This window comes from Aptenodytes forsteri, unplaced genomic scaffold (genome assembly GCF_000699145.1).
Source record: "Aptenodytes forsteri isolate BGI_AS27 unplaced genomic scaffold, ASM69914v1 Scaffold264, whole genome shotgun sequence".
NCBI classification, from domain to species: Eukaryota; Metazoa; Chordata; class Aves; order Sphenisciformes; family Spheniscidae; genus Aptenodytes; species Aptenodytes forsteri.
In genome coordinates this window covers 805,916-831,272 of record NW_008795936.1, presented here as the reverse complement: position 1 = coordinate 831,272, position 25,357 = coordinate 805,916, and the positions used below count along the sequence as shown (strand labels likewise).

The 25,357-nt window shown below is 50.3% G+C and overlaps 1 protein-coding gene across 1 annotated transcript in view; it reads left to right on the top strand.

Annotated features, from left to right (window-relative positions):
- The first annotated feature begins 11,087 nt into the window (after nucleotides 1-11,087).
- ASB18 (ankyrin repeat and SOCS box containing 18) overlaps nucleotides 11,088-25,357 on the top strand; it is a 17,578-nt gene continuing 3,308 nt past the window's right edge. Inside the window, exons 1-4 of the mRNA XM_009285107.1 lie at nucleotides 11,088-11,224; nucleotides 14,359-14,886; nucleotides 15,877-16,144; nucleotides 25,225-25,310. Of these exons, the coding sequence (XP_009283382.1) occupies nucleotides 14,646-14,886; nucleotides 15,877-16,144; nucleotides 25,225-25,310 (595 nt within the window). The 5' untranslated portion in view covers nucleotides 11,088-11,224; nucleotides 14,359-14,645. The remainder of the gene's footprint in view (nucleotides 11,225-14,358; nucleotides 14,887-15,876; nucleotides 16,145-25,224; nucleotides 25,311-25,357) is intronic.

Genomic DNA, 25,357 nt, shown 5'->3' with positions numbered 1-25,357 from the left:
ATCTTACCAATATGTCTTCTACGTAAAATGGAATGATCGTGTTTTAAACATTTCTGCATCTGCGTACTACCCCAACCCCTTACTCCTCTGGCTTCCCCTCCTAGAACAGAATTATTTCATCAAAAATATGATGGCAAGTTACTTGTAGAAAATGTGCTCTTACCCAGATGGTCAGTACACAACATGTTTTAGGACAGAAACTCTGCAGAAAGACAAAAGCCTACCCAAGAAGCTGCTCTAACAAAGCTTCCTGGGAAGGGGATGGTATTGAGCCTTTCCTGCTTATAAGAAGAAACCCACTGGAAAAAGATGCTCCTGGAAATGGCAAAGTCTGAACAAAAGCCCGGGAAGATTCCTACAGACAACTAACTGCACAGAAAACAATGCCAAAGTCATCACAGCATTGAGCACAGTAGAAGGAACTGGATGGCTCTGGTTAATAAAGTGAATTTTCTCCCCAAGGGAAGAATAGGTTGCCATGCTATTGCAGCCCCAACTCAGGCTTTTTGTGGTCCTCTTTAGCTACATTTTGCTGTCTGGTACAGGGCTCCCCTGGATTTCACCCTTCCAATCTTGAGGCTGCATCTCCAGCCCTGCTAAGGGGACCAAAATGACAGAAGAGAAAATGCTTGCTAGATCTCATCTGTGCAACACCCCCAGATATTTCTGGTGTACGCAAGCCCTTCCCCCAGCCATCCCAGCAGTAATCCAGCTGCTGGAGCCTCATCACCACCCACACAAGGGACCCCGCGCGTATGAGCTGCCAGCCCCTGGATTTAATCGCTTGCAACAGAGCAGCTACAAACTTTGGCTTTCCTTTCTTTATTCTTTCTTTGCAGATGCTTGCTTGCAGCAGGCTGCTGGCTTCACAAACTTGGCAGCACATCCAGATTAAAAAAGATACTCTTCAACTTCATCCTCCGTGAAAGGAGCCAGACTCTCCAAAGAGGTGGCAGGGTTTATGCTAAAAACCTCATCGCTGCTCTCATCTGCAAGAAAACTAATTTGGATAATTCTGTCCTCAATCTTGCAGACAGTGGAATACTCCTCTCCACAACAGGTTTGACAGCAGAATGTGATGTGATAAAAAGACCACATTTAGGTTGGATGTAAGCAAGTCCATTAACTAATATTTCAGCAGGTTCAATGCAATCTCAATAGCAAAGTAACACACCGACTGGCAACATCCATCTCCAGGGCACGACTCCGACCCCATGCAGAAAGGATGCACGAACCTTTCACCTTCCCAGGTATGGTTGCCAGGGCAGAAGCCTGTGTTTTTTCCTCCAGTATTCACCAGTTTATGGGAAAAAAAGTACTGGGGCAATTTAGCCTCTAGGCGTAGCTTGCAACAGTGGCCACTTTTGGTGTAAACTGCTTTTTTTTTTTTTTTTTTTTCCATGGGGACATGGAAGCCACAGCTAGTGTATCTAAACACAGCTCCATGGGTGCAGGGGGTGACAAAGAAGCAGTAAAGCAGACAAACTCTGCCCTGCATAGCTGCCAAGCCCTCGCTCTCCTTTAGAGTCCTCTCAGGGGGATGGGGAGGGAAGAATGAGGAGCAATTTTAATGCTATTTATAATTATTATTACAGAAAGTGCAGCTACTTGAAAACAAAGCTGTTGTATCAAGCAGAGCCAACACACAGTAATTTCAGTGTCAACGGCTGAACTATTCAATTAAGCGGCCCTGGCTGGATCTCCAATGCCCGTCCTGCTGTGAGGCTAATAGTGTTCTCACAAGGAACACCGCTAGAGATGCTCTACCAGGTCTGGGTAGAGCATCTCTACCCAGAGATCTTTCATAACGGGGGAAAAAAAAGAGGATTGTGACTTTGCTAAGCCCAGCCACAGAGCAATTGCGCTCCGCTTTCCAGCCACAGCCTCATGGCACAGCAATCCCAAAATCTGATGAGGGAGGGAAATCCCCTTTGCTACACCCTATCCCCTACTTAGTTTCCAGCAAGAAGCGAGTTTTGGGAAACAGTGGAGAGGGGCGCCAGGCTGCTTTGCCTCCTGGTGTGGTGGTGGGAGGTAATCCAGCAGCACCAGCAAAGTTGAGAAAAGAAGCCATCATGCTCATTTATATATGTAAGTGATCTAGAGAATTATCGGCTAAATTATTTAAATATCCCATTACTATTAAATTACTGGGCATTCATTGTAAGAACAGTCATAATACAGTAACTAATTTGGTATTAATGTGAATGTCAGCGTTTCATTGCAGTTATTTTGTACTTCATCATAAGATAATTTACCAATAAATTAATTGGCTTAATTGCTTCCTCCAAACCCAGGAGAACTACATATGACACGACTTTTAAAAAGTGTTCATGCTCACTCCCAATCTTTCTGCTTTACCACACAAAACAGGAACCCCCCTTTGAAATACTTCGGGAGGAACAGCCAAGAAAGAGGGAGCAAAGTGTGACTTCACTCCCCCAGAGGCAATAAAGTCTTGGCATGACCCTGCCCTGTGGATTTTAATGTGCTTTAAATATAGCCTCCAAGGCCATGCTTGGAGCAGGAGCCCAGGTTTCAGTGCCAGCTTTGCAGGGTCCTGGGTGGTGGGCAAGGAGCACAGCCCTGGCACTCAGCCTCCATCCAAGGCAGGGGAAGCACCTGGGAGTCAATTCTTGCCCACCTCCCTGTTGTACAAGTTCCCAACATCACCTTTGCCTCCCCAAGATACCCATAACCCCCAATCCCCATCACCTGGGCATCAGCCAAACCAACCAGAGCAGAGACTCAGGCTTGCAGCTGACAAAGCTTCTGGCTCCAGTGGGAAATAAGTTGCTCCCAATTTGCCACAAGGCTCTCTGCAAAAAAAATGCCATAATCAGGATTTCAGGTGTGTAGTGGATACCCTGCCTCAGGTGAGATGTCTGCCAAATGATTTAAACCCTATCAATAAGCCTGAGAAACACAAGCAGTTTGTCATAGCACTTCGAATAGTAAGAAACCAAAACCAAGTGGAGCCTTAAGTCATGAGGCCATCACCTCCACACTGCTCTACAGCACCCACCAAGCATCCCAGGGAAGAGCCCCCAGCCTCTTTGCAGACCCCAAGCACCATCCCTGTTAGCATCTGTGCAGGAGATGCATCTACCTCCCGGCAGCAAGCTTTCGGGGATGCAGCCAACCAAAGGCAGCCCCAGTCCCATGCAGCCAGGCAGGAGGGCTGCATCCTCACAGCGAGAAGGGAGGAAAAACGGCCCTCGCTAGGTAAAAAGCAGCAGCCCCCATGAAGTCATGCTTTTGCAATGTGCCTCGGGTATTATTAGGTCCCTGGCTTATGTCAAGCGCTTGGGTTATGCCGCTGTGGCCAAAGCCCTTTAATCAGACACGGTAACTCCTGTTAAAAGTGGTGCCAGCCCTTGTCTCTGATCCCTGCCAATTTCACATGAGCTATTTTGCCTTGCTAGCCTGTACTGATTTAGAGATAGGGTTACTGGGAGTGCTGCTGCCTTCCTGAAAGCCGACTCCTCCAGCACCAGGATTTTTACAACCAGCACTGAAGCTCTCTGGCAACCACAGGGAGTCTCCCAGAGCTCCCACCCCTCCATTCCCCAAGAGCTTAGGAAAAGTTTACTGCTGTTTTCTTCTCCAGGAGACGGAAAAAAGCTCCATCGAGAGCACAGTGGGTAAGGACACCTATTTTCTCCAGTTTCTCGGTTTAAGCGTTTTTTAATAAATTAACAGGGCTCTTTTGCAAAGCACTGGGAACAGATTGCACCAGACTCAGCGCTTTGGCATGTGCTCCTCCACCATCAGGGAGAGATCAGCCCAACTACAAAATGCTGCTAAATCTTTATTTATGATGATTCACCCTGGTCCTGGGCAGTCTGCATCACACCAGGCTGGCACACAGTCCCACTCCAGGTGGGAACAGCCCAAGGGAATACATGTCCTTCCAGCACACCCTGGCCAGAGATGAGTCCCAACCATGAGGTACCTGTTGTGGCTTATTGTTTAAGTTGCCATCAGAATTAAAAAAAAAAAACCAAACCACACAACAAAACCTGACATTTCTCAGCAAAACCCCCCAAATTCAGTAATACAAAGTGAAGCTGACTGTTCTATTAACTCCCATCCTGCATCAGCAATTTTCTAAAGTGTGGAAACGTTATAATTGACTTTTCTGCTAGTAGCAAAATGTCTTTTTTTTTCTTAAAACTTCCTAAGTCAGTAATGCATTTCAAAAGCCTCCGATGCCACTACCACAACAGGACTTACAAATTAGCACATTTTTAGCTTTTCATTAAACACAATACCAAAAAAAAGTCTCATCATATTAGGGTTTCTCTCCTCATTATTGAAAGTACTGCGACTTTGGAACTTCGCGCAGCAAATTATAATGCACTCAGCCTGGGTCCATTGTAAATCAGGGCTTCAAAAAAGGTGTCACGTAGTCAGGCCCTCTTTAAGCACTGAAAATATTAGAGTCTATTTGAAAACGCCTTATGTAGTCTCTCACTAGCCTTGCAAATCATCACAGCACCGGATAGAGCTTCCTTTTATTTTTTGCCTTGTAGCATCAAGCCATTTCTATTCCGACCAGAAAAAGAGGATTATTTCTTGCTGGGATTTAAAAAAAAAATCCACACCTAAGATAACAAGCTGCATAAAATCCCCAAATCATTTAGGGCTCTTGTTCAGTTTTGCACAGCATCCAGGGGGCTGTTCTCTTCAAAGGAGAGGGGGTTTCTCCAGCCAGACCCCCAGCTCGCTGCCCTGGGATGTCCCTGGCCGACAGTGCTTTTCAGAGGCCGCCAGTAAAACGCTGCCACAGTGCAACCAAAGGCACACAACCAAAGCTGCCTGCACAGCTCTGGCTAATTCCCGAGCTCCGCACTGAAAGGCCGCTACCCCGGGAGAACACTGCAGAAGAAGGTCCATTTCTTTTGCACAGCAAACAAGCGCCAACCCCCCCCCCCCCCTTTTTTTTTTTTTTTTTTTTTTTACACAGTTGCCTCCTGCAAAAGCACCAAATGCAGCCTCAGTTGGCCTTCAGCATTACGGCCCTCAGCTGGAGTCCCCTTTCTTGGCAGAGGTGGGGAAAGTAATAGGGGTTGTGGCCAGCACGGGAGCAGGGAGAGATTCGCACCCCACTCCCGGACCTCCCCAAACCAGGTAACAAGCGCCAACCCCCCCCCCCCCCCCCCTTCCCTCCTCCTATTCTTTTCTCTTTTTATTTTTTTTTTTTACACAGTTGCCTCCTGCAAAAGCACCAAATGCAGCCTCAGTTGGCCTTCAGCATTGGCCCTCAGCTGGAGTCCCCTTTCTTGGCAGAGGTGGGGAAAGTAATAGGGGTTTGGCCAACACGTGCTGTCCCAAGGCAGGGCACTGCCAGGCACTGCCATCTGCTCACACCTGCCCAGCAGCCTTGAGGCCAAAGCATGGGAAATGAAAACTCCACACCCTTTCCTATTCCTCCTCCTAAAGGACACTAAACACATTCCTAATCTCCTCTGCACAGCTTCGAGCAATGCCAGCGCTGTGCAGCTTCCCATAGGCGGGATGCTCCTCTCCTTAAAAATATTCATGCTTTAAGTTGCTCAAACTAGCAAGAAAATCATCATTAACAAGACAACTAAGTGCACCCAGCAGCCAAGAGGAAGAGAGACATGAAATAAGGCTTGTTAGAAGGGCAGCTGCAAGCCAGCAGCAAGGTAAAGGACATTTCCTAACAGCCTCTTCCAACTCCCCTACTTTAGGCTTCTACCCTGCCTCAGTTTCCCCAACAGGGAAAAGGCAACCAGTAGCAACACAAGGCAAGGATTAATGCAAACACCGGGAATAGGCAAAGAACATCTCACAGCACCGGCGGCAGCAGCACCAAAGCCCAAAGCAAACAACAGCGAGCAAGGAACTGGGAAAAGGAGAGCCTGCAGAAAAGAGCCAGATACCAGCATCATGAAAAAACCCAACACAAGGAACTCGCCTTCTCTCCCTTGAAGGGTCACAGCTTCTGCATGGACATAGCACCTACCTACCAAGCAGGAGAAGGACTGCAAGGTCTACCTTGTCTATCACTGCCTGAGAAATCAGCCCAAAACCCACAGCCAGCCAACAAACCCTAAAGTGCTCAGAGGCTGAGGCTTTTATCTGGCTCAGTGGATCACCTGCAAACAGGAAACCCAGCCCACCTGCTGCCCCCACAGCAGATGAAACTCACTGCAACGGGCCATTAGCAAAGCCAACGGGGCAAGCGGGTCATGAAGCCTGAGGACCTCAGCTGGTTTTCCTCCACCGTTTTCTCTAGCAGGTGTCCAGGGTGAGGTCCCAGCATCCACATCAGGCTTTCACAGCATCTCAGCTGGGTCTAGCACCAGGTAGAGACTTTTCTAGAGTTTTCCTTCTGAAAGTGCAGTTTGAGAGCAAAAATCATTTTGATGATAGCAGTAAGCAGGCAGGTCCTGAGTGCATGGGACAAGGGGATGTGAGGGTCTCTCCAAGGTCCTTGCTGCCCCACTGACCCACTCATGAAAAGAAGGAAAGGCCTTGTAATGAACGGCCACACGTGGAGCTGCCACATGGGGCAGGGACAGACACGGGAAGGGGTACAGGACCTCGTCCACCTGCAGTCCCTCCTCCTGCCCTGTGCTGTGGGTCTCCATCCCTCTCCATCAAGCCCCTGTCCTGCCCTGGAGCCACAGCATGGTCTGGTGGGAGAGGGTTGATCTTGGACCAGTTGGGGCTTTTCCCACTTCTCCCAGACGAAAGCAGTTCAGGTCTGGGATCAAATCAGGCTGCTTCAGCCACCTACAGCAGCATTTTTATCCACATTTCAGGGCAATAAGTTCTTAGAGAAGAGGATCAGAGGTGCTGGTTTTCAAGTCCAGGCACATCGTTATTTGTCCCAGCTTCTGGTATCCTGAGTCATACGAGGAGAAGCCACCAAGCCTGCCCACCGAAGGGCTCCTTAATGGAGTGGGACTTTTGCTTTCTAAGTAAAAATAACTCAAGATCAAACTCCAGGAAGAAAAAAAGATGAAGGGGAAAGAGAATGGGCTGAAACAAGAGGAAAAACACCAAGACTATTTGGAGAGCAAGGGAAAATCTAGGCATCAGCCATTAAGACCAGAGACAGCATGATAGGCCAAGCCCCAGTGAAAGCTTGAGGTTAAAGGTTGGGTGCAATCCTGTCCTCTCATTAGGAGTAATTGGAGTGGTGAATAGACTGGAGGATTAGCAGGAGGAGATGGAAATCATGCAAATGAGCCCTTTGGCCAGCAAAGCCAATAGCCCTGCTCAGCACAAAATTTGGCTAAGTTACACCCATAATTGCTCTAATTAAAGGTGCACTCAGATGGCTTTATCCCAAATGCCGCTGCCCAGACAGCTCCTGAAAACCCTCTCACAGCAGCACCCTTCAGGAGGTGGTGATGGACAGGGAGAAATGCTAAAATGCACCAGGCCAGCCCGAAACCTGGGGCCCTGGTGGTGGCATTTCGAAGCTCAATGGAAGCCTGCACTGGCATGGTGGCCCCGCATCCCACCACCCACGTTAGCCTAAAAACACCTAGTGAGGGGCAACCCCTCCTCTCCCATTGGGGTGGGTTGGAGGGGCCATGCGTGCAGGCACACTATGGTGCCACGTCACAGCCCAAAAACCTGCCCCATCCTTACATCATCTTCTTCAACCCACCCAGGAGATGCCTCCATCCCTGAGCCCCTCAAGCGGGGTCCTGCCCTGAGCCAGCATTTCATTTTAGGCTTACAAAGCCATCCCCACACCACCGCCAAGATAAAGCTCCCAAATCCAGGATGTCCCTGATCCACCGGTGACGTGCCACCCCCCCCAGCAGTCAACACATCCCCCTCCGCCCACTAACAAAGCCCCTCATGGAGGGATGTCAGGCGCAGCCCAAAGCCCTGCCCCCCCCGTATCGCCCGTCCAAGCCACCCTCTGCATTCAGTGGGGAAACTCCTCGGTATTGCCAGCTCGAGGAGGGTGGTGGGACGCGGCGGCAGGGGCGATGTGCTGACAGGTCACCCCGCCAGGCGCTGCCAGCATGACGGATGGTCCAGGTGCCGCAGCCAGGCCCCGAGAATCAGCTGCCTCGTCTCACCGTGGCAGCAACCTGTAATTTCCGAGGCGATGTTTCCAGCCTGTACCCCACAAGTGATGGGAATGGGGGGGCAGGAATGAAGGCAGAGCCGAGCAGGCAAACCAGATGGCTCTCTCGTTAAAGTGCAGCTGCGCCAAGGAGAGGTCGTAGCCATAATGAATCGGGCTGAGTCCCCACTAATTAACGCTGACAAGTGAAGTTCAGATGTGTCCACTGGTAAGGAATAAATCAATCCCCCACAGAAATGCATACGGACACTGAGGGATAGCTGAGTTTGTTCTTCTGCATCCCAGAGGGCAAGTAATTATCCCTGTAACTTTCTAGTTAGGGTGCACTTGGGAAAGACGTCTTCCGATCTATGAATACCTTCCTTCCACAGATACGTTACACTTTCAGGTATCAAAAGCTAATTTTGCTCGGGAGCCAAACAGCACAGGACAGAATGAAACCAAGCGAAGGGCTTGTTGAAGCCCATGGTGCCATTGACCTCCTCTGTCTCTACCTCCCGTAGCATTTTGGCAAAGAAAAGCCTGTTGGATGGCAGTGATGCTCCTGGTGGGGATCCAGCTAGGGACTGGGGCGAATCTGGGTCAGTTGTCATGAGTTTGGGGAAAAGGACTGGGGTTTGAGTCCTGAGATACCCAGCACTGGATCCTCACTCCATCATTTATAAGTCCCTTTTTAGGTGGTCAACTTGCAAGTGGTGGTGTTGACACATGGCACATCACATCCCTGGTGTCTCCCAGGGGGGGTGGGTCCTGCATTATGAACCCTACAAGGAGCCTCTAATCCCCTCCACCTTCCTCCTCCCCTTTCTTCCTCCCTTCCTCATACCCAGGGACCCCTCCTCTGCAATTGCACCCTCTTTCCTACTCCCCTGGACCCCAGGGATGCCACAGCAGGACTCACCGGCCACAGGGCACCTGGCAAGTGAGGTGTCACCCACCTTGCACCCCCCTGCCCCAGCAGCCATGAGAAAGCATCAACTGCAACACTGGCTAAACTGAGAGCAAACCCGCACTGTGGGGATGCGAAACCTTCCCCTGCCTCAGCTCACTAACAAACACACATGCGTTTTTCAGGGTGAACAGAGCCCTTGCCGCCTTGTGCTGCCCTACAAACCGCTTTGGTCAAACAAGGTATTTGCTCTGTCCTGTTATATAGGATGACGTTATTTCACGTGCCTCCTTTCCTCCTCTGTTTTTCACCAGACCCAGGCAAACTGAAAATGAAAACGATGCTCTGGTTCCATTAAACAACCGGTGGAGCCCGGTCCCCTGCCGAATCCAGAGGTTTTGAAACTTTAATTGCAGGAACAACCTTTTTTTTTTTCCCACCAGCACTCGAGAGATGCCTCTTGGGTTTTTGTTCTGAGAGATGGTGTCAAGGTTGGTGGCATCTCCTGAGTGAGTCCCCCAGGACAGCTGCTCTCCTGCCCTTCCCCACTGCACACAACCTTCACAAAAGAAAACTGTCCTCGCTTTTCAGAAAAGGGTTTGTTGTGCAGGTTTCTTTTCAGCATCTCCTTCACCACTGGCTGCTTCTCCACTCCTAAGTCCTCCCAGGTGTAACCAGAGCAGGGCTGGTGGTTTTCACAGCCGCCATACACAGGCAGGTGCTTAGATTGCAGCTGGCCAACTTGGGGCATCAAAGTTTGAGGTAGGCAGAAAAAAAAGAGGTGTTACGTGGCAAAAACTAGCATTGTGGCTTTTGCACAGGGAGGGACATGCCCTTGCACTGCTCATGTGGAGTTAAACCCTCTTGGGTGGGTTCAGGCAACCCTTAAAAGCAAGCACAACCCTCAAACCATCACTACCCAGAAATTAAGCTGGCCTTGCTGTATGTGGTCAGACACATGCCTTCTAAGAAAAAGGGGTAGCAAGAGAAAGAGGAAAAAAACTGCAGGGAGGAACTTGAGCCCCCCACATTCTCAAATCAAAGGCGAACCAAGCCAAAAGCTTCACGTCTGCACCCGCTCGTGCCAGAGAGGCTCTCACCGAGAGCCTTTCGCAGCCCAGAGCAGCAGAGGTACCATGTCCAGCAGAGATGCTCGGTGCCTTCATTTGCCAAAGGGGCTCAAATTTTAGGGTAAAGGGGGGAAAAAAAATAGAACCCTTACAGCCCACAAACCAACAACCTCAAGGGTGATTGCTAAAAATAACCTGGTCTTCTTGCTGCCAGAGACAAGGGGCGAGCTGCTAATGAGCAAATGCCATCACCCAGCCTCGTACTGTAAGGGGGCCACGTGATGGAGGGTCAGCCTGAGATGGCTTTCCAGGCTGGCACTCAGGGTGACATTTCACAGGCGCATTACTGAGGGGTTAAAAAATTGGTAGCACTCCCCTTAGCCTTTAAAAGAGGATGCGCACTGGGATTGAATTCCCAGGGGATAATTAACACAGCTGCAATTCTTCAGCGGAGAGGAGCGGAGAAGGAAGCCTAGTATTTTTAGTTAAACTAAGAGCTATAGTATTTTTATTCCTATAGTTGATGGAAAAAGGGGGGGAAAAGGAAAACACTGCACAGTTATGAGAACTGGAAAGGGTCTTTTTTTTAATTGAATTGAATTATTTACGTTTGACAAAGAAGGGCCACATAAACCAGCGTAGCACAGAATACCTTTCCATATTATGTAGAACTGTTAAAGGGAAATGATTCGGCACTATTTAAATATTATCTAATTTCCAATAAAAAACGGACAAAATCAATGCAGCCTTGGGACCAGTTTATATTTCACCGGGTGGCAGTTTTTAAAGGAGAGCTGGTCTGTCAGCAGCACCTTGGCTGGCTCTGCTCATGCAATTGCATCTGCAAAAGTTTTTTGGGGGGTGCAAAGTGTGACCGCCCCCCAGCACAGAGACGCGAGTCCAGCGTGGGTGTCTTCACGGGCATTAATCCTGCAGTCTGGCCCCCTCGCTCAGCCACCAGCCACATAACTGGGCAGCGCTGTCACATGAAGCGGGGGGGGGAGCACTGGAAATATAAACGTGGGGACGTTTCGGCAGCAGGTTGGCTTTTGCAAGGTGGCACCTGGCTCCGAGAGAGGAGATTAAACCTCCCGCCCGGCACTGCCCGGCCAGGGATAGTGCCCCGGGAGGACGAGCAAGCATCACCCGGGAGAGCCACCCTCACACCACCATCCCTCCAAGGTAGGCTGGGGCAGCTGATGGTTTATCTCGTGGCATGGTGGCCTCGCCATCCTGCCTGCCCACCTCTCGGTCCCCCAGATGCGGGCACAGCAACCCCTCCCTACAGCCACGGGGTGCTGGGGCGGGACACAGCAATCACAGGGAGCTCCACTGCTCAGCCAGCTCATTTTAATTATTTTGGGGAGTAAAGAGGGGGGATTGCAAGCTTTAAATCAGTCACGCATTGCTATCCACGCTTGAGAGCAGCTGGTGGAGGCAGTGCCGCGGGCTGCCAGCCCTCAGGCTCCTTCACCACGCTGGAAATTTCCCTGGAAAAAAAAAAATAATGCCATTCCCCGCTGCCGGAGGGCAGCTGTAAATCACGGCGGCGACGCCAGGAGCTCTCGGCACGGGCACATCTGGACTCGCCAGATTTTTTAAGGCAGCCTCATGGTTTTTTGAACCAGCAGGGCAAGTTATTACAGACTGAAATCTCCCTGGTGTGAGGACTAAGTTGTTATGTGGCAGCTTAACTTGGGGAACAAGCTCACACTGAAGTCCTTTTGCTTCATGTTATCATGCTCTTTCATGTTCCAGGGATGAGTTTTCCTCGTAATGTGAAGCCAGCGCAGAAAATTTAAGTCATTATTAATAGATACACTTGATCTGAGGAAGTAAAATGCTTAATGTTTTGTTAAATGAAGTGTACTCTGCAAACAGTCATATGCAGGGAGAAGGTTAAGATGCTACCCCCACATTAGAGATTAATGAGTGCGAGGTTACTGCTAATGAAGTGCTCATCCTCACCAGCGTTGGGGGTGCGAGTCTGTGTAGAAACATCTCTACTGAAGTAAGGGCACATAAGGATGATCCCAGGCTTAATTGGTTGCAGGATCAGGCCCTCAGATCCTCAGGGTCTTGAGGTGCGGGGACGAGCATGCTGGGAGGACAGGTGATATGCCCAAGGCCATGCAGCACGGCAGTGGCAGAGGAGAGGGTAGGGCTGCGGGGTCCCAGCCTTCCTCCACCGCCCAAAATTGCTGCCCAAAGGTGACAGGTAGTTTATAAGCAGTCGAAACCCCCTCTTTTCCTTTGAAACCCAACTGGGGACTTCTCCCCCTCTCCTGGCCAGCCCCAGGATGCTCTGCAGTTGTCCTGGCTGCCAGGTCCTCTCTGCAGTAAATCACTCCTACCTGTATGACAGCGTTCCCCTTAAAAACATGGGAATATCATTTCATCCTGACATCATTTTCCACTCATCGGTGGAAAAAGCACTTGACTTGGCTGGCAGGAGCTCAGGCTCATGTGTTTATGTGCCACTCAGCTGCAAGAGGACTTTTTCTTTCTACTCTTGCTGGCCCTGGCTATTTTTAACCACCCCCCGTCAGTGATGCTGTTAATCCTGTCATTACCGTGACCCAAGAAGTAAGTGTTATATGCAAATAGACACTGATTAAAAGGCTTGCAAGAAGGGGTCACAGGGTATTTCAACACAGTTTCAACAGCAGTTTAATGCCAGACACACACCTCTTGCAAAATTAGCCCACGTCTGACTGAGAAGGTCTAGACTCCCTGCTAAATATACCCAGCTGCGAGCGCAGGAGGTGGTCCATGCCATGGGAAGGTGATCCCTTCAGTGTGAGTGAGGGCACGTGAAGGCAGGCTTTCTCCATGCCACCATGAAAATATAACCACCAGATTGCTAACATGCAGAGAGGGAAAGCGAGCCAGGGCTGCAGAAACACGACCCAGGACAAGTCCCTGGAGAAAACGATCCCAGTCTGTGCCTCTCCCCGGGTCTCCAAACCTTCTCCTGTGCCAGCTGAGGGATCCCAGGGGATAACGAGGCTATTTTTCATACTAAAGCAATGCTTTCAGGAGGTGGTTCAATTGATATCAGAAGGGTGAAGGGGCACAGAAAGGCTGAAGGTAGCAGAATAGCAACAAGTGGTAAAAGAAGAGAGAGAGATGATGGGATTTGGAGGTTCAAACCAACCGAGCAGTTGTGGACAGCCAGCCAGGTGGGAAGGCCAGCCTTGAGTTCAGGGGGAGAAGGAAAACAGGAAAGACCACGTAGGTTGACCTCAAATTAGGTCCCAGTGCAGCTGCAGGTGAACAGGGACCTCAAAGCAGCGGGTCCTTTATACAAGGGATTAATTTATACAAGGGATTAATTTACACAAGGACATCAAGTCAGACCCCCCCTCTGGCTCAGCACGACCCCATCCTGGATGGACACACAGTGATTTTTTTGTGGCTTCATGCTCTTCCCATGGTCTCTGGGGCCAGACAGCTAGATGTCACTGCAGCCGTGCCAAGGAAACCCAAAAAGAAACCTCAAATGACTCTTACAGTATGGATGTGTTGGCCCGGGGCTAGCACAAGGATGCTCATGCTCACCTGCAGGAGCCCAGCAAGGTCCCCACTTGCAGAGGGCTATGGAGAAGGTCCCAAACATTTCTTCCAGCGTCAGATTGACTCCTCGTGGAGGGAACCATGAAGCATTTCAGCAGTCCCTCTGCATCTGGTTGCTTTGATATAGTTCACATCGTCCTGAGATCCGCTTTGATCTTGTTTGTTCCCCAGGGAGGTGGGGCGGGAGGGCTGGCGGGCAGGGGGGTTGTGTCACCCAGAGCCTTGGGCTGGTGGTGAAGCCACCGAGTCATGAGATGCCGAGGTCTATTCTCGTCCCTGCCGCGGACTTCTCCCGTGACCTTGAGGAAAGGAGCCACGAGCCTCGGGCCAGTGGGAGCCTGGGACGCTCCGCTGGCATCTGTCCCTGTGCTTAAATGGCAGCAGAGGCTGGGCACTTTCTCTCTCCTATACAACGAATCAGCAGGGAGAGCAGCTCCCCCTGCCAAAGCCCCAGGAGGATTTGTACCTTGCTGGCCTCTGCCAAGTGCTTTGCATCCCTGCAGGGGCATACCAGCATGCCAGCCTGCGTCGTGTTGGCCACTAATGTGATGCCCAGAATTTTCCATATAGCAACCACAAGACTGGAAACAGGTATGATTGCCTTAAAGAAAAAAAAAAAATACACTGTTAAGAGGAGAAAAAAACACTTTCTCAGAGCACACAAATAAGGTTATATGGGGTTGGCCAGACAGGAGCTGGCTAAATTTTTTTTTTTTTTTTTTTTACCCCCTAAACACTAGGCACCGTTTTCCTCCTAGCCTAAACACCCATGTGCCAAGCTGCTGCCTGCAATTAAACCAGCAACTTAATCCAAGAGGTGCTGCCACAACACAGCCCAGTGACTGTTTGACCCTCATTGTGTCGCGTGCACCGTTATCATCTGACCCCAGCCGGAGCTATAAATACAACGACAATAGAGCCTTAACTGGATTATAATTAGACAATGAGCCCAGGAGGATGGAAACAATGAACTATAAAAACCCATCTATCCTCCCAGCTAGGACCTACACACACGGGAAGCACTGGAATGGGCGAGTTACCGGGACCTGTAACAGAAAAGCTACAGATTTCCCCCAAATTGGATTCGGAGCATCCTCTAACAGCTCACACTCCTGCCACCAAGTATTACACGGCCCTGGTCACGGGAGACCTGAGAAGCCTCGAGGTCCTGACTGACCGATACTATCAAGATGTCAACCTGGTTTTTGAGATCAGTAAAAATGAGCTGGAGTGGCAGGTGAAAAGCCAAGCATCTTATGGACTCTCAGGTACTTTTCCTTTAAAGGCCAGTTCAGAAAAATAAAAAAAAAAAAAGAAGGTATTTACTAACCCTAAATAGGAGAGGTGCAGTGCATTTAAGTGCCTAACACTGCTTTTATAGAGCCTGTTCCGAGGTGGCTGGTTTCTGATTAGCTGACTGTGCCCTGCAACCCTAGCCATAAATATTCAGCACTTTATTATTTTCTTCTCTTCTGCACGTACTAACCCACTGGAGGGGCAGGAAAGTGTAAAAAGTGTGTCCACATGATTTTTTTCAGGTTGGAATGGGGCACTTTGTGGCTTAGGCATGCTTGCAAGAGGGCTTGCAGCCCAAATGTCCCATGCAGGGGCTCAGAAAGAGCAGCCCGGTCCTATCTGGGAGGAATAAGATGCTCCCAGGGTAGTGGTACCTGGTGCCTCCCAACCCCAGATAGCTCCCCGTGGTCCCAGATGCTCACCAGGTGCTGTGCATCTACTGATGGTCCCAGAGCTGCCGAGAAATGCAATGCCTTGCTCCAGCTGAGCCCAAACCCAATGCATCCCATGCCCAGCCCTGCATCACCCTCCCAACACGCTCCCACCCAGCTTGGGTGCCTTCAGGCCCAGCACAGTCCCAGCAAAGACAGTTTTTTCCTCCCCTGGGTGCAGGTGGGCAATTCATGAGTTGCCTTTTAGCTCCTGCCAGCAAGGTCTTGCACACAGGGTCCCCTGTGCAGCTGGTTGTGGGCAAGGTATTGGTTTACCCAGCTCATGCCATATGAAATCCTACTCCTGGATGTGCACACACCAGGGGAGTTTTGCTTCCCCTCTTGCCAACAGCACTCAGAGCAGCCACCAGCTGTAACTAGGCTCTTTGAAACACCTAAAGCTGCCAGGGAGCTAAAAGAAAAATGGAAAAAGCAGTGTCTTGATCTGGCTTATTCGCAAGGCTGGTGCACAGGGGACAGGAACCCAGCCGGTCAGCCCCAGGCATCAGCCCCGCTCCCTCCTCCCCGCAGGGCTGTGGTCTCTGGAGTACAAGCGGGAGCTGACCACCCCGCTGTGCCTTGCTGCCCACTGGGGTCACGCCACCTGCGTGCGCCATCTCCTCCGCCGACGGGCTGACCCCAACCTGGCGCCAGGGGGGCACGGACCCCTGCACGAAGCCTGCCTGGGGGGGCACACCGACTGTGTCGAGCTGCTGCTGGAGCACAAGGCTGATCCCAACCTGCAGAGCGATGAGGGCCTGGCCCCGCTGCACCTCTGCACCACCCAAGACTCCCTGGGGTAAGGACAGGGTCCCCCATCAGCATCCCCCCACCAATAACCTCATTCCTCATCCCCTGCATGCAGACCCCAGCGCTTTTACCTCTGTGGGGTGCAAAAAGAGATGCCATGGTCCCTGGCAAGGCTTCCCGCATGCTCCCACATCTCCCGGCTGCATCAGCTGCTGCAGCACACTCAGCATAGACAAAAAGGGACATTTCAGTGCCAAGCGCATTGCATGGCCCAGGTCGTCTTCCCATGGACAGGAGCAGTCCAGCCCAGCTCCATATGCTTTTCCTTCCTCCTCTTTTCTGATGATTTATCCTAAAATTACTATGTACCGCATCCCAGGTCCAGCACACTTTCCCCCAGGAGATGCTCAGGATGAGTCCAGTCATGAGGCATATAGGTCACCCCAGCCTCCTGCGCTCCTCAGCCCATGCCAACCCCATCCACAAGGGATGTCAGTGCTGATCACAGCATCTGCTCCTCCTAAAATCCCAGCCCCAGGGCCATAACAAAAGGATGGGGTCTGCAGGATGGGGAGTGATCCTCCACCTCCTCGCCCTGCGCAAGCCACGTATGGGTCCACCTTGGTTTACAGCTGGGACTAAGACTCGGCCACGTGCGTCCTCTCCCTTCTCACCCTGGATCAGCATCAGCATCACACAGATAAGCATAAACATTGGCATGAAAAATAAGCTTTTCACGCGCACGTGCTTGTCTCAGTAAGACTTTAAGTGTCTGAATCATTAGACCCAAGGAATCGGGATTTTTTTTTTTTTTTTTTATTAATATAAAGAGCTCAGCCCCTTGATATTCTGATGAAACTGCTTAGGGCTGTGGCAAATTTCATCGCCTGCCAGCTTCGGTGAAAAGCCACCCCAGCTTCAATCCTCTCCCCTTTAGGCAGGCGGTGAGCTTAACTAGAAGTACATGGTGAAGGCAAGCTTCCCACTATGGATCCAATGTATTGTGGGCCAGGTGCCAGGGAACGAGCTCTGCAAAAGAAAAGCAGCCAAAGAGGAAAAGGTTTGCAGATGTAAATATCTTGAGGCTGGCTTATAGATAAGAGTCTCTGCAAGATGGTCAAAAATCAAGTATTAATCAAATTTTGGTTCAGCCAAAAATCTAGGGATTAATCGAGTGCATCCTTGGTGCGATGAGGGTTGGAAGGAGCAGGATGGGTAAGGGAGGATGCTACAAACAGCCCTCATCATTAATAAGGAGCTGGTTTTAATTCCTTCACCCGAGCTCCCTTTTGACCTTAAAGCCTTCAGTCTCCAAACCCCAAGCCATCCTAAAAGCCCCGGTGGGGTATTTTAGGCTTCACCGACTTGCTTTTCCCCCATAGAGATGGGGCATATAAACCAACCTGGTGCATGGAGAGGACCCCATGGCCCACAGAGGTCCAGGTGTCCTGGTTTTGGCTAGGTGCTTCCCAGCTTGGTGGGGGGAGGGGGGCGGAATTAAAAATGAGCCACCGTCACCAATTTACATGTTATTTCCCCCAGAAGGACAGAGGGGGATGGCAGATGAGCCAGCAAGTGGCGACGCGGGGATCAGACAGACACAGTGTGGAAACAGCTGAGTTATAAGCCCTTGAATATTGGGGGTTTATAATGGAAATGCTGAGAGACCCTTAACTACGCTACCTGGCGCTATGGGGGCTTCTACAATAACTAAGCCAACTCCCTTGAAAGATCAAAAATTAATAGACATTTCAGACAGGTTTTGAGGTTTCGACCACTGCTTTTCAATCGCAAAGACTTTGCTAAAGTTAGAGACTGAGGAGGTCAAGCTTTAGGTAACACAAACATTTCCTCTTTGATTAGGGGGAGACTACTTTACCTTGCCTTTTTTTTTATTTTATTTTTTTTTATTGAGTAGTAGATTTTAGGTCATCCTTAATTTTTTACTGACAATAAAGAGCAGGTCATTGACCTACATAGAGAGCTATTTTATTTTTCTCCCTCTCGATAACAATGGCCAGAACACCTATGTGCCGGGTTCTTCTGTATTCCCATATACTCGGCAATTCACCATGGGGGCAGGACTTAAAACCTTTGAGCCTCTCAGTGACTGGGATAAAAAAAAATTATCTGGGCTTCCTTCCAGCCATTTGAGCTTCAGAATCCATGAGATTTCAACAAAAAGGATATCAGAGCTTTAATCTAGGAGCTTTTTGAAGAGATGGAAAAAAAAAAAGTTCCAGTAAAGTTCAGTCTTACCTTCTTCACTTTAGGAGCTGTTCATGCCAACGTCGGCCTATTTAGTAGAGTTCCTCTCCTTGACCTCTTTTTTACAGCGGAGATAATTAACATGGTGGGGTAAGATGAGTCTCTAAATTCACTGCACTCTCTCCCTCACGCTCTCCCGTTTCCCTCTTAAAGCTGGGATGATTAAAGGAGTCTGCCTTTATTGGCACCCTGAAAAAAAATAAAATAAAAATAATTGAGGGGGAGAGGAAGAGTCTCAACTCTCCCAGTGGTGCCTGGGAGAAGAGCAGGTGTGGGGCAGTGGGAAGGCGCATCGCAGGGATGCAGGATGTAGCTCCTGCCTCCCATTGTGGTACCCACAGCAGAAGGGATGGTGAACACTACCACGTTTGTAGAGTCCTCTTTCAGATCTGCGAGTTGGAAAAAGCTCTCTGAAGATCCCAGGTTTCCCGTGCAACCAGGGAGAGCCTACCTGGAGAGGAATCCCCCAGGGCTTGCCTTCCCCAGCCTTCCACGTAGGGAAGAGGGCTTAATCAAGCCAAGGGATGAGAAAAGATGTCACCCCTGCCTCTGTGCTACTTGGGCTTATGGCTGAGTGATGCCCTTTCGTTCACTTCTTCAAGCTTTCTCTCCACCCTGGGAGTTGAAACCAGAGTTGTCTTCTGGCTCCCACCCTCCAGGACCAAGAGACAGGAGATAAACGGAGAGATGAGTCAATGCAGGAGGAGACTCTGTGTCCGAGGGCTCTGTGCAAGAAATGATGGGAGGGAGCGAGTTCTCCCTCTCGATAACAATGGCCAGAACACCTATGTGCCGGGTTCTTCTGTATTCCCATATACTCGGCAATTCACCATGGGGGCAGGACTTAAAACCTTTGAGCCTCTCAGTGACTGGGATAAAAAAAAATTATCTGGGCTTCCTTCCAGCCATTTGAGCTTCAGAATCCATGAGATTTCAACAAAAAGGATATCAGAGCTTTAATCTAGGAGCTTTTTGAAGAGATGGAAAAAAAAAAAGTTCCAGTAAAGTTCAGTCTTACCTTCTTCACTTTAGGAGCTGTTCATGCCAACGTCGGCCTATTTAGTAGAGTTCCTCTCCTTGACCTCTTTTTTACAGCGGAGATAATTAACATGGTGGGGTAAGATGAGTCTCTAAATTCACTGCACTCTCTCCCTCACGCTCTCCCGTTTCCCTCTTAAAGCTGGGATGATTAAAGGAGTCTGCCTTTATTGGCACCCTGAAAAAAAATAAAATAAAAATAATTGAGGGGGAGAGGAAGAGTCTCAACTCTCCCAGTGGTGCCTGTGAGAAGAGCAGGTGTGGGGCAGTGGGAAGGCGCATCGCAGGGATGCAGGATGTAGCTCCTGCCTCCCATTGTGGTACCCACAGCAGAAGGGATGGTGAACACTACCACGTTTGTAGAGTCCTCTTTCAGATCTGCGAGTTGGAAAAAGCTCTCTGAAGATCCCAGGTTTCCCGTGCAACCAGGGAGAGCCTACCTGGAGAGGAATCCCCCAGGGCTTGCCTTCCCCAGCCTTCCACGTAGGGAAGAGGGCTTAATCAAGCCAAGGGATGAGAAAAGATGTCACCCCTGCCTCTGTGCAACTGGGCTTATGGCTGAGTGATGCCCTTTCGTTCACTTCTTCAAGCTTTCTCTCCACCCTGGGAGTTGAAACCAGAGTTGTCTTCTGGCTCCCACCCTCCAGGACCAAGAGACAGGAGATAAACGGAGAGATGAGTCAATGCAGGAGGAGGCTCTGTGCAAGAAATGATGGGGTAGGGAGCGAGTGCAAGAGCTGCCAGCTTGGGGAGGCAGGACAGGTTTTGCTTAGGGGATGTTAGATGAAGATAGCTCATCATGGGAAGAATTAGCAGAAAACAGGAATAAAGCAGGAAGGCAGGTACCTAAAAAGGCAATGCTATCAAGATAGCAAGGCTCCCAAATGCCAGGGAGATGGGCACTAACCTGCCATTGGTAGATCCAGCCCTGCGGCACCCTCCAGCTATCCCAGCATCGGCCCGGACTCGCTGCCCTTTTGGCTGCGGGAAAGAAGCATTACTACAAATAAAAAAAAGACCACAGTTTTTAATTGCCAGCATTTAGCATCATCTAGTGCTAAACTTTGTCCTCTGCTCTGTTTAGCATCAATAAAATACAAAACTCAGGGCATTTGGAGCCATCATTTTGGAAACTCGTCACCCCGCCGGGGAAGACCAGCTCCTTAATGGGTCCTGAGCAAGAAATAAAGAGCCCAAAAGCAGACACAGAGCACAACCCAAGGCCTGACCCTGCTCTTTGGAGAAGCGGCTCCCCAAGTTGGTGTGACAAAATGAGGGCTCATACAGATGAGTATCCACAGCTCACGAAACTTTGGCAAAGAGACGGTGCAGAGAGCGATGCTCCTGGGCTGGTGTTCGCCCCGTGGCAGCAGAGGGGTCCCCACGCCGGCACAACCAGCCCTTGGCACCAGCGTTGCCATGGTTCACCAGTGGGCTCGCAGTGCCCGACAAGATTTTCACCTTTTAAAGAAAAACAGGCTTCCTTTCTCCTTCTTGTAGGAAATTAATAAGAATAATCCTTGCATTCAGAGCCAGGGTTGGGGAAGGCTGTTTTTCCAGGAGGGATCAATCCTGCAATAAATCATAGACAGATTGTGAGATGATCACTCGAATGCCATGAGAAACAACTAAGCAAAGGATGGGAAAGCCTCACTCCGGTGCCAGGGAGGGGGGAAAACCAAACAGGAGATTTTCCTTAAGAAAACTGAGGGCCTGAGTGGGCTTTTATGACAGGAATTTTCCTCCAGCCTCCGCTGCCCCAACCTCCTGCTCCTCCTGCTGGTTATTCATCGCATCCCATTTCAAGCTAAATCCAGCTTTCTCTGGGCATTTTTCATCCCAAACTGAGCAGCATCCCGCTGGGATGCAGGGAGCCATCACCAGTGGGAGCCATCCTGGCAGCGAGAGGGCAGGGGAGGGCGATGGGCACGTCCTGCCCAACGTTGCACCAACATCTGCCCCGACTCTATTGATGGGTAAAGAAGGAAAATAAACCCCAAATCGTTTTATCCCATTTATTTGAGCCAGGACCCCAGCGCAAGGCAAACCTGCAGGCAAACTCAGCACAAGGCAAACACAAGTTATCACAAATTAGTGTGACTTTGACCTAATGAGTGACTTGCCCAAGCAAGGAGACATTTGGATGTGTTACCCATCAACTGCAAATGTGTTAGGAAGGGTTTGGAAGTGAGCATTAACTAGCCAAAATTAGGCATAGCTGTGTGTGAGGGTGGCTCTTTGAGGGTATCGCTGCCACCGGCAAGCTGCTCGGTCAGGTTGATGGTACCAAGCCGGATGGAAAACAAACTGGTTTGTTTTGCCACCCTGGGCCTGAATTTCTGTTGAACTAAATCCATGGCTTCTTGCAATATTCCCAGAAAATTGGAGAGGAGCCCTCAAAAAGCAGCAAACATTAGCTGAGCCCTATTTAATGGGATTTCAGTCTAATCGGATGGTGAACAACAGGGCATTAATAAAAAAACCCAAGAAGCTAGAAATGCTGGCAAAGTGTTAGAGCATATGAGTTCATCAGCAGAGATTAGAGGCTAAAATAAGAGCATATAGCCAGCAAGCATGAACAGCATCTACCCGGTATGTGCTGATGCCCCATACATCCAAACAGAAGGCACGTGCTCCTCGTGGGGGCCCACCATTTCCATTAACCAGAGGAGATCACCCCTTATTTATAGCCCCTCACTAACATTCCCTCTTTGCCAAGTGAGGAGTATCCAGGGGGAAAATTCCATATAAACTGACTCAGGTTTCTTCCAACAAGTTAGCCATCGAACTTGATAATAAATAAGAATAACCCTTCAGGAAAATAGCATCTGGGAAGGGTGGAATTTCCACCCTGGTATTTCTAGAAAGATATTTGTGATGGCTATCAGGAGACCAAGAGGAATCGAACTCCCTGTAATTGAACTCCCATCCCACTCTCGGTAAGGCAAAACCCCGTGCATGGGATGGAGGGGCTGGGTGCAGCTCTTGGCTTTGCCAGGTAACCCATGATGTACCACCCTTTACCTGGAAATTAAGGGCAGGGGAATATTCCCTCTGTCTTGCCTACACAGATGTAAATCTTCAGCGTGGGCACTCCCAATACACAGCACTTGCCAAAATCAGCACGGTGCTCAGGGTCTCTAGGCAGAGTCGCCTCCTTCCCACCTGGGAAGATGTAAATCTTCAGCGTGGGCACTCCCTATACACAGCACTTGCCAAAATCAGCACGGTGCTCAGGGTCTCTAGGCAGAGTCGCCTCCTTCACCTGGGAAGGAACAGAGATGCTTTAAGCATGATCTAGCCCCCCCCTCCATTTTTCCCTACAGAACCATCCCTTGGTTTGCCCTTAATGTGTTGTTTTAGGGTGCCAGAGCTAACCGTGACGTTAGGATTAAGCTAACCCCGAGAAGACCCGAGAGAGTCATTATAATTAGGGCTACAAATTCCCTGCTGTCAAGGATGGACAAGACCAGTAAACATGACCGAGTCATGGTGTGATTTGCTCCAGCAACAGACCGTCTCCAACAAAGTTTTACTGACCAGCAGCAGACAGCAAGCACCAAAAAAAACCTCAGCGAGACAAGCCATTGCTTGAGAAAGGGATTCAGCACATTTTAGAGTAAATAGGGAATTGTAAAGTAAGGATCTGAAGATTCTGAGGCTGGCACAACCCCACACTCAATCCACTCACCCACAACTGCCTCCCCAGCAGAGACCATCCACAGCAGATGCCTCCGGCGAGGTCCAGTGAGGGCTGGGAGCATTACACCTGCAAAGGCTGCAGAAACAGCCTGTCCCCACAGATCCTGCAGGATTTTTTCCTGGCAAACTCAGGCTTGACACACACGGGAAAAGCAGCCCAAGGAGGTATTTGCAGATCCTGCACTGCCAAGGACAGTGAATGTCTCACCAGCTCCTATCAAATCTTGGGGGATGCGATGCTACAGGTCCAGAAAGATTCAAGTAGATTATTATTACTATATTATTATTATTATTATTTTCCCCGCATATGTTAGCATTCATCTGGGCCAGGAAAAACAAGCAATGCCCTGGCACCGTCCTTCTTCCCTGGGGCTCCTCTTCTTCCCCGTCCCTCTGCTGGAGGGATCAGGCTGGAATTCTGCTCCCCCACAGCTCCTCCTCATTTTGCTTCTGTACCAGCCCAGAACGTCACTTAGGGCTCTGGGTGATACCGGAGCTAAAAGGAGCTAAAAGAAAAGCTTATTAGAGGAAAATAAAACAGGCTGGGGGGGGGGGGGTTGGGGGGGGGGGAGTGAGTGTTAAAGGTTGATACACCTCCCTAGACTCCAGCCACTGAGGCTTCCTGAAGGACTGCTCTTCCCACTTCCCCAGCAGCATCTCTTGGGAAACACAAGCTCACCACATTTTCAAGGTCTCACTTGGACGTCATGTGGTTCTGGCCACCCTCCAAAAAATAACTCCTCCATGCCACAGTGGTGAGCTCGGCCCTGCATGCTAACCCAGCTGCCGACAGCCTTGCCCAGGCGGTGACATTGAGCCATGCTGGCTCCAGCAGCTCCCGGCAGGAGATGGAGCAGTCACTTTGATTCATTTAGACTGGCTGATCACATCCGTTTACTCACATACACACCAAAAAAAAAACCCCATCGGGGCATACCAGGCATCTTTAACCCCCATCCATTGTCAGAAAGATGCAGGTGGAAAGCTCTGACGGGAAACAGTGTCCCCGCTTCACAGCGGCCACGACCCCTCTTTGCAACCACGCACAGTGATGTTAAAGAGAAGCAGATGGAAACAGTGTCCCGGCTTCACAGCGGCCACGACCCCCTCTTTGCAACCACGCACAGTGATGTTAAAAAGAAGCAGATAATGGGAGCAGTGATTTAGTATGGGGAGGATTGCTTACCTTGATTTATTCCTCCTGGGACCTGCAGGTGCTGCCGCTTCATCGTCACTGGGTGCCAAACAAGCCAGCAAAACTCGTTTCCGCAGACTTAAACCATATGCAAAGGTGTTTTTTTTCAGAACAGGCAGAAAACACGATTCTTCAGTCTTCTCTGGGGTGGGAACACAACACAGGCATTTGGGTCCCTTAACGGGAGAAGAGGAATCCATTTTTATACCCAAGCAAACCCACACCAAGCTCTTCTGCTGCACAGAGGCGTTACCGAGGGTTTCCCTCCACGTCAGCTCGGTCCCAGCACAGATTAAGGTGTAGGCAGCGGTTTAGGATGTAGAAGCTCTGTGGATGTCAGCCAAGGGATGGGATTGTATAGATCATCTCCGTAACACCCCAGGGCTACGCCCGTGCCGGAAGGTGAAACTGCAGATGACACTGATGGCATGAAGGGGCCCGTCATCCTATGTGTCCTCATCATGGCTGGATGCATCCCTCACCCCTCACTGTCTGGGACAGACCCAGCTGGCATGGCTAACCATGGGCACTGCTCCCGGTGCTGCCTGACCACCAGCACAGCCGAGACAAGGATCACCGATCTTTGGTGGGTCAAGGTGGTCAAGAATGGTCAAGGTAGTCAAGGATGGTCAGGGATGACCATTCATGAATGATGCTGGTCAAAGGCAAGAGGGAGACATTGCCCAAAACCACCATCACCACCGCTGCGGTGGGGACCAAGGCACAGGGTCACCCACCCCAGCCTCTGCTGCTCTCTCCCAAAATCCTCGAGTGCCACAGCCCCTGTAGGAGCCCAGCACAATTCTGACCCCCATCCTCACCCCACGCAATCTCCCACCCCATCATCCCCCATAGCTCCCACTCCAGCCCATGCCCCCCAAGCCCCATCCAGGCAGTGCACCCCCAGCCTCCCCATCTCTTTGCAGATGTGCCAAGCTCTTGCTGAGACACAGGGCCACCGTCAACCTGCCCAGCGAGGATGGGGGGGAGACGGCGCTGCACGTGGCGGCCAGGCACTACCTCTGTGACCATGCCCGCCTCTACCTGCGGCACGGGGGG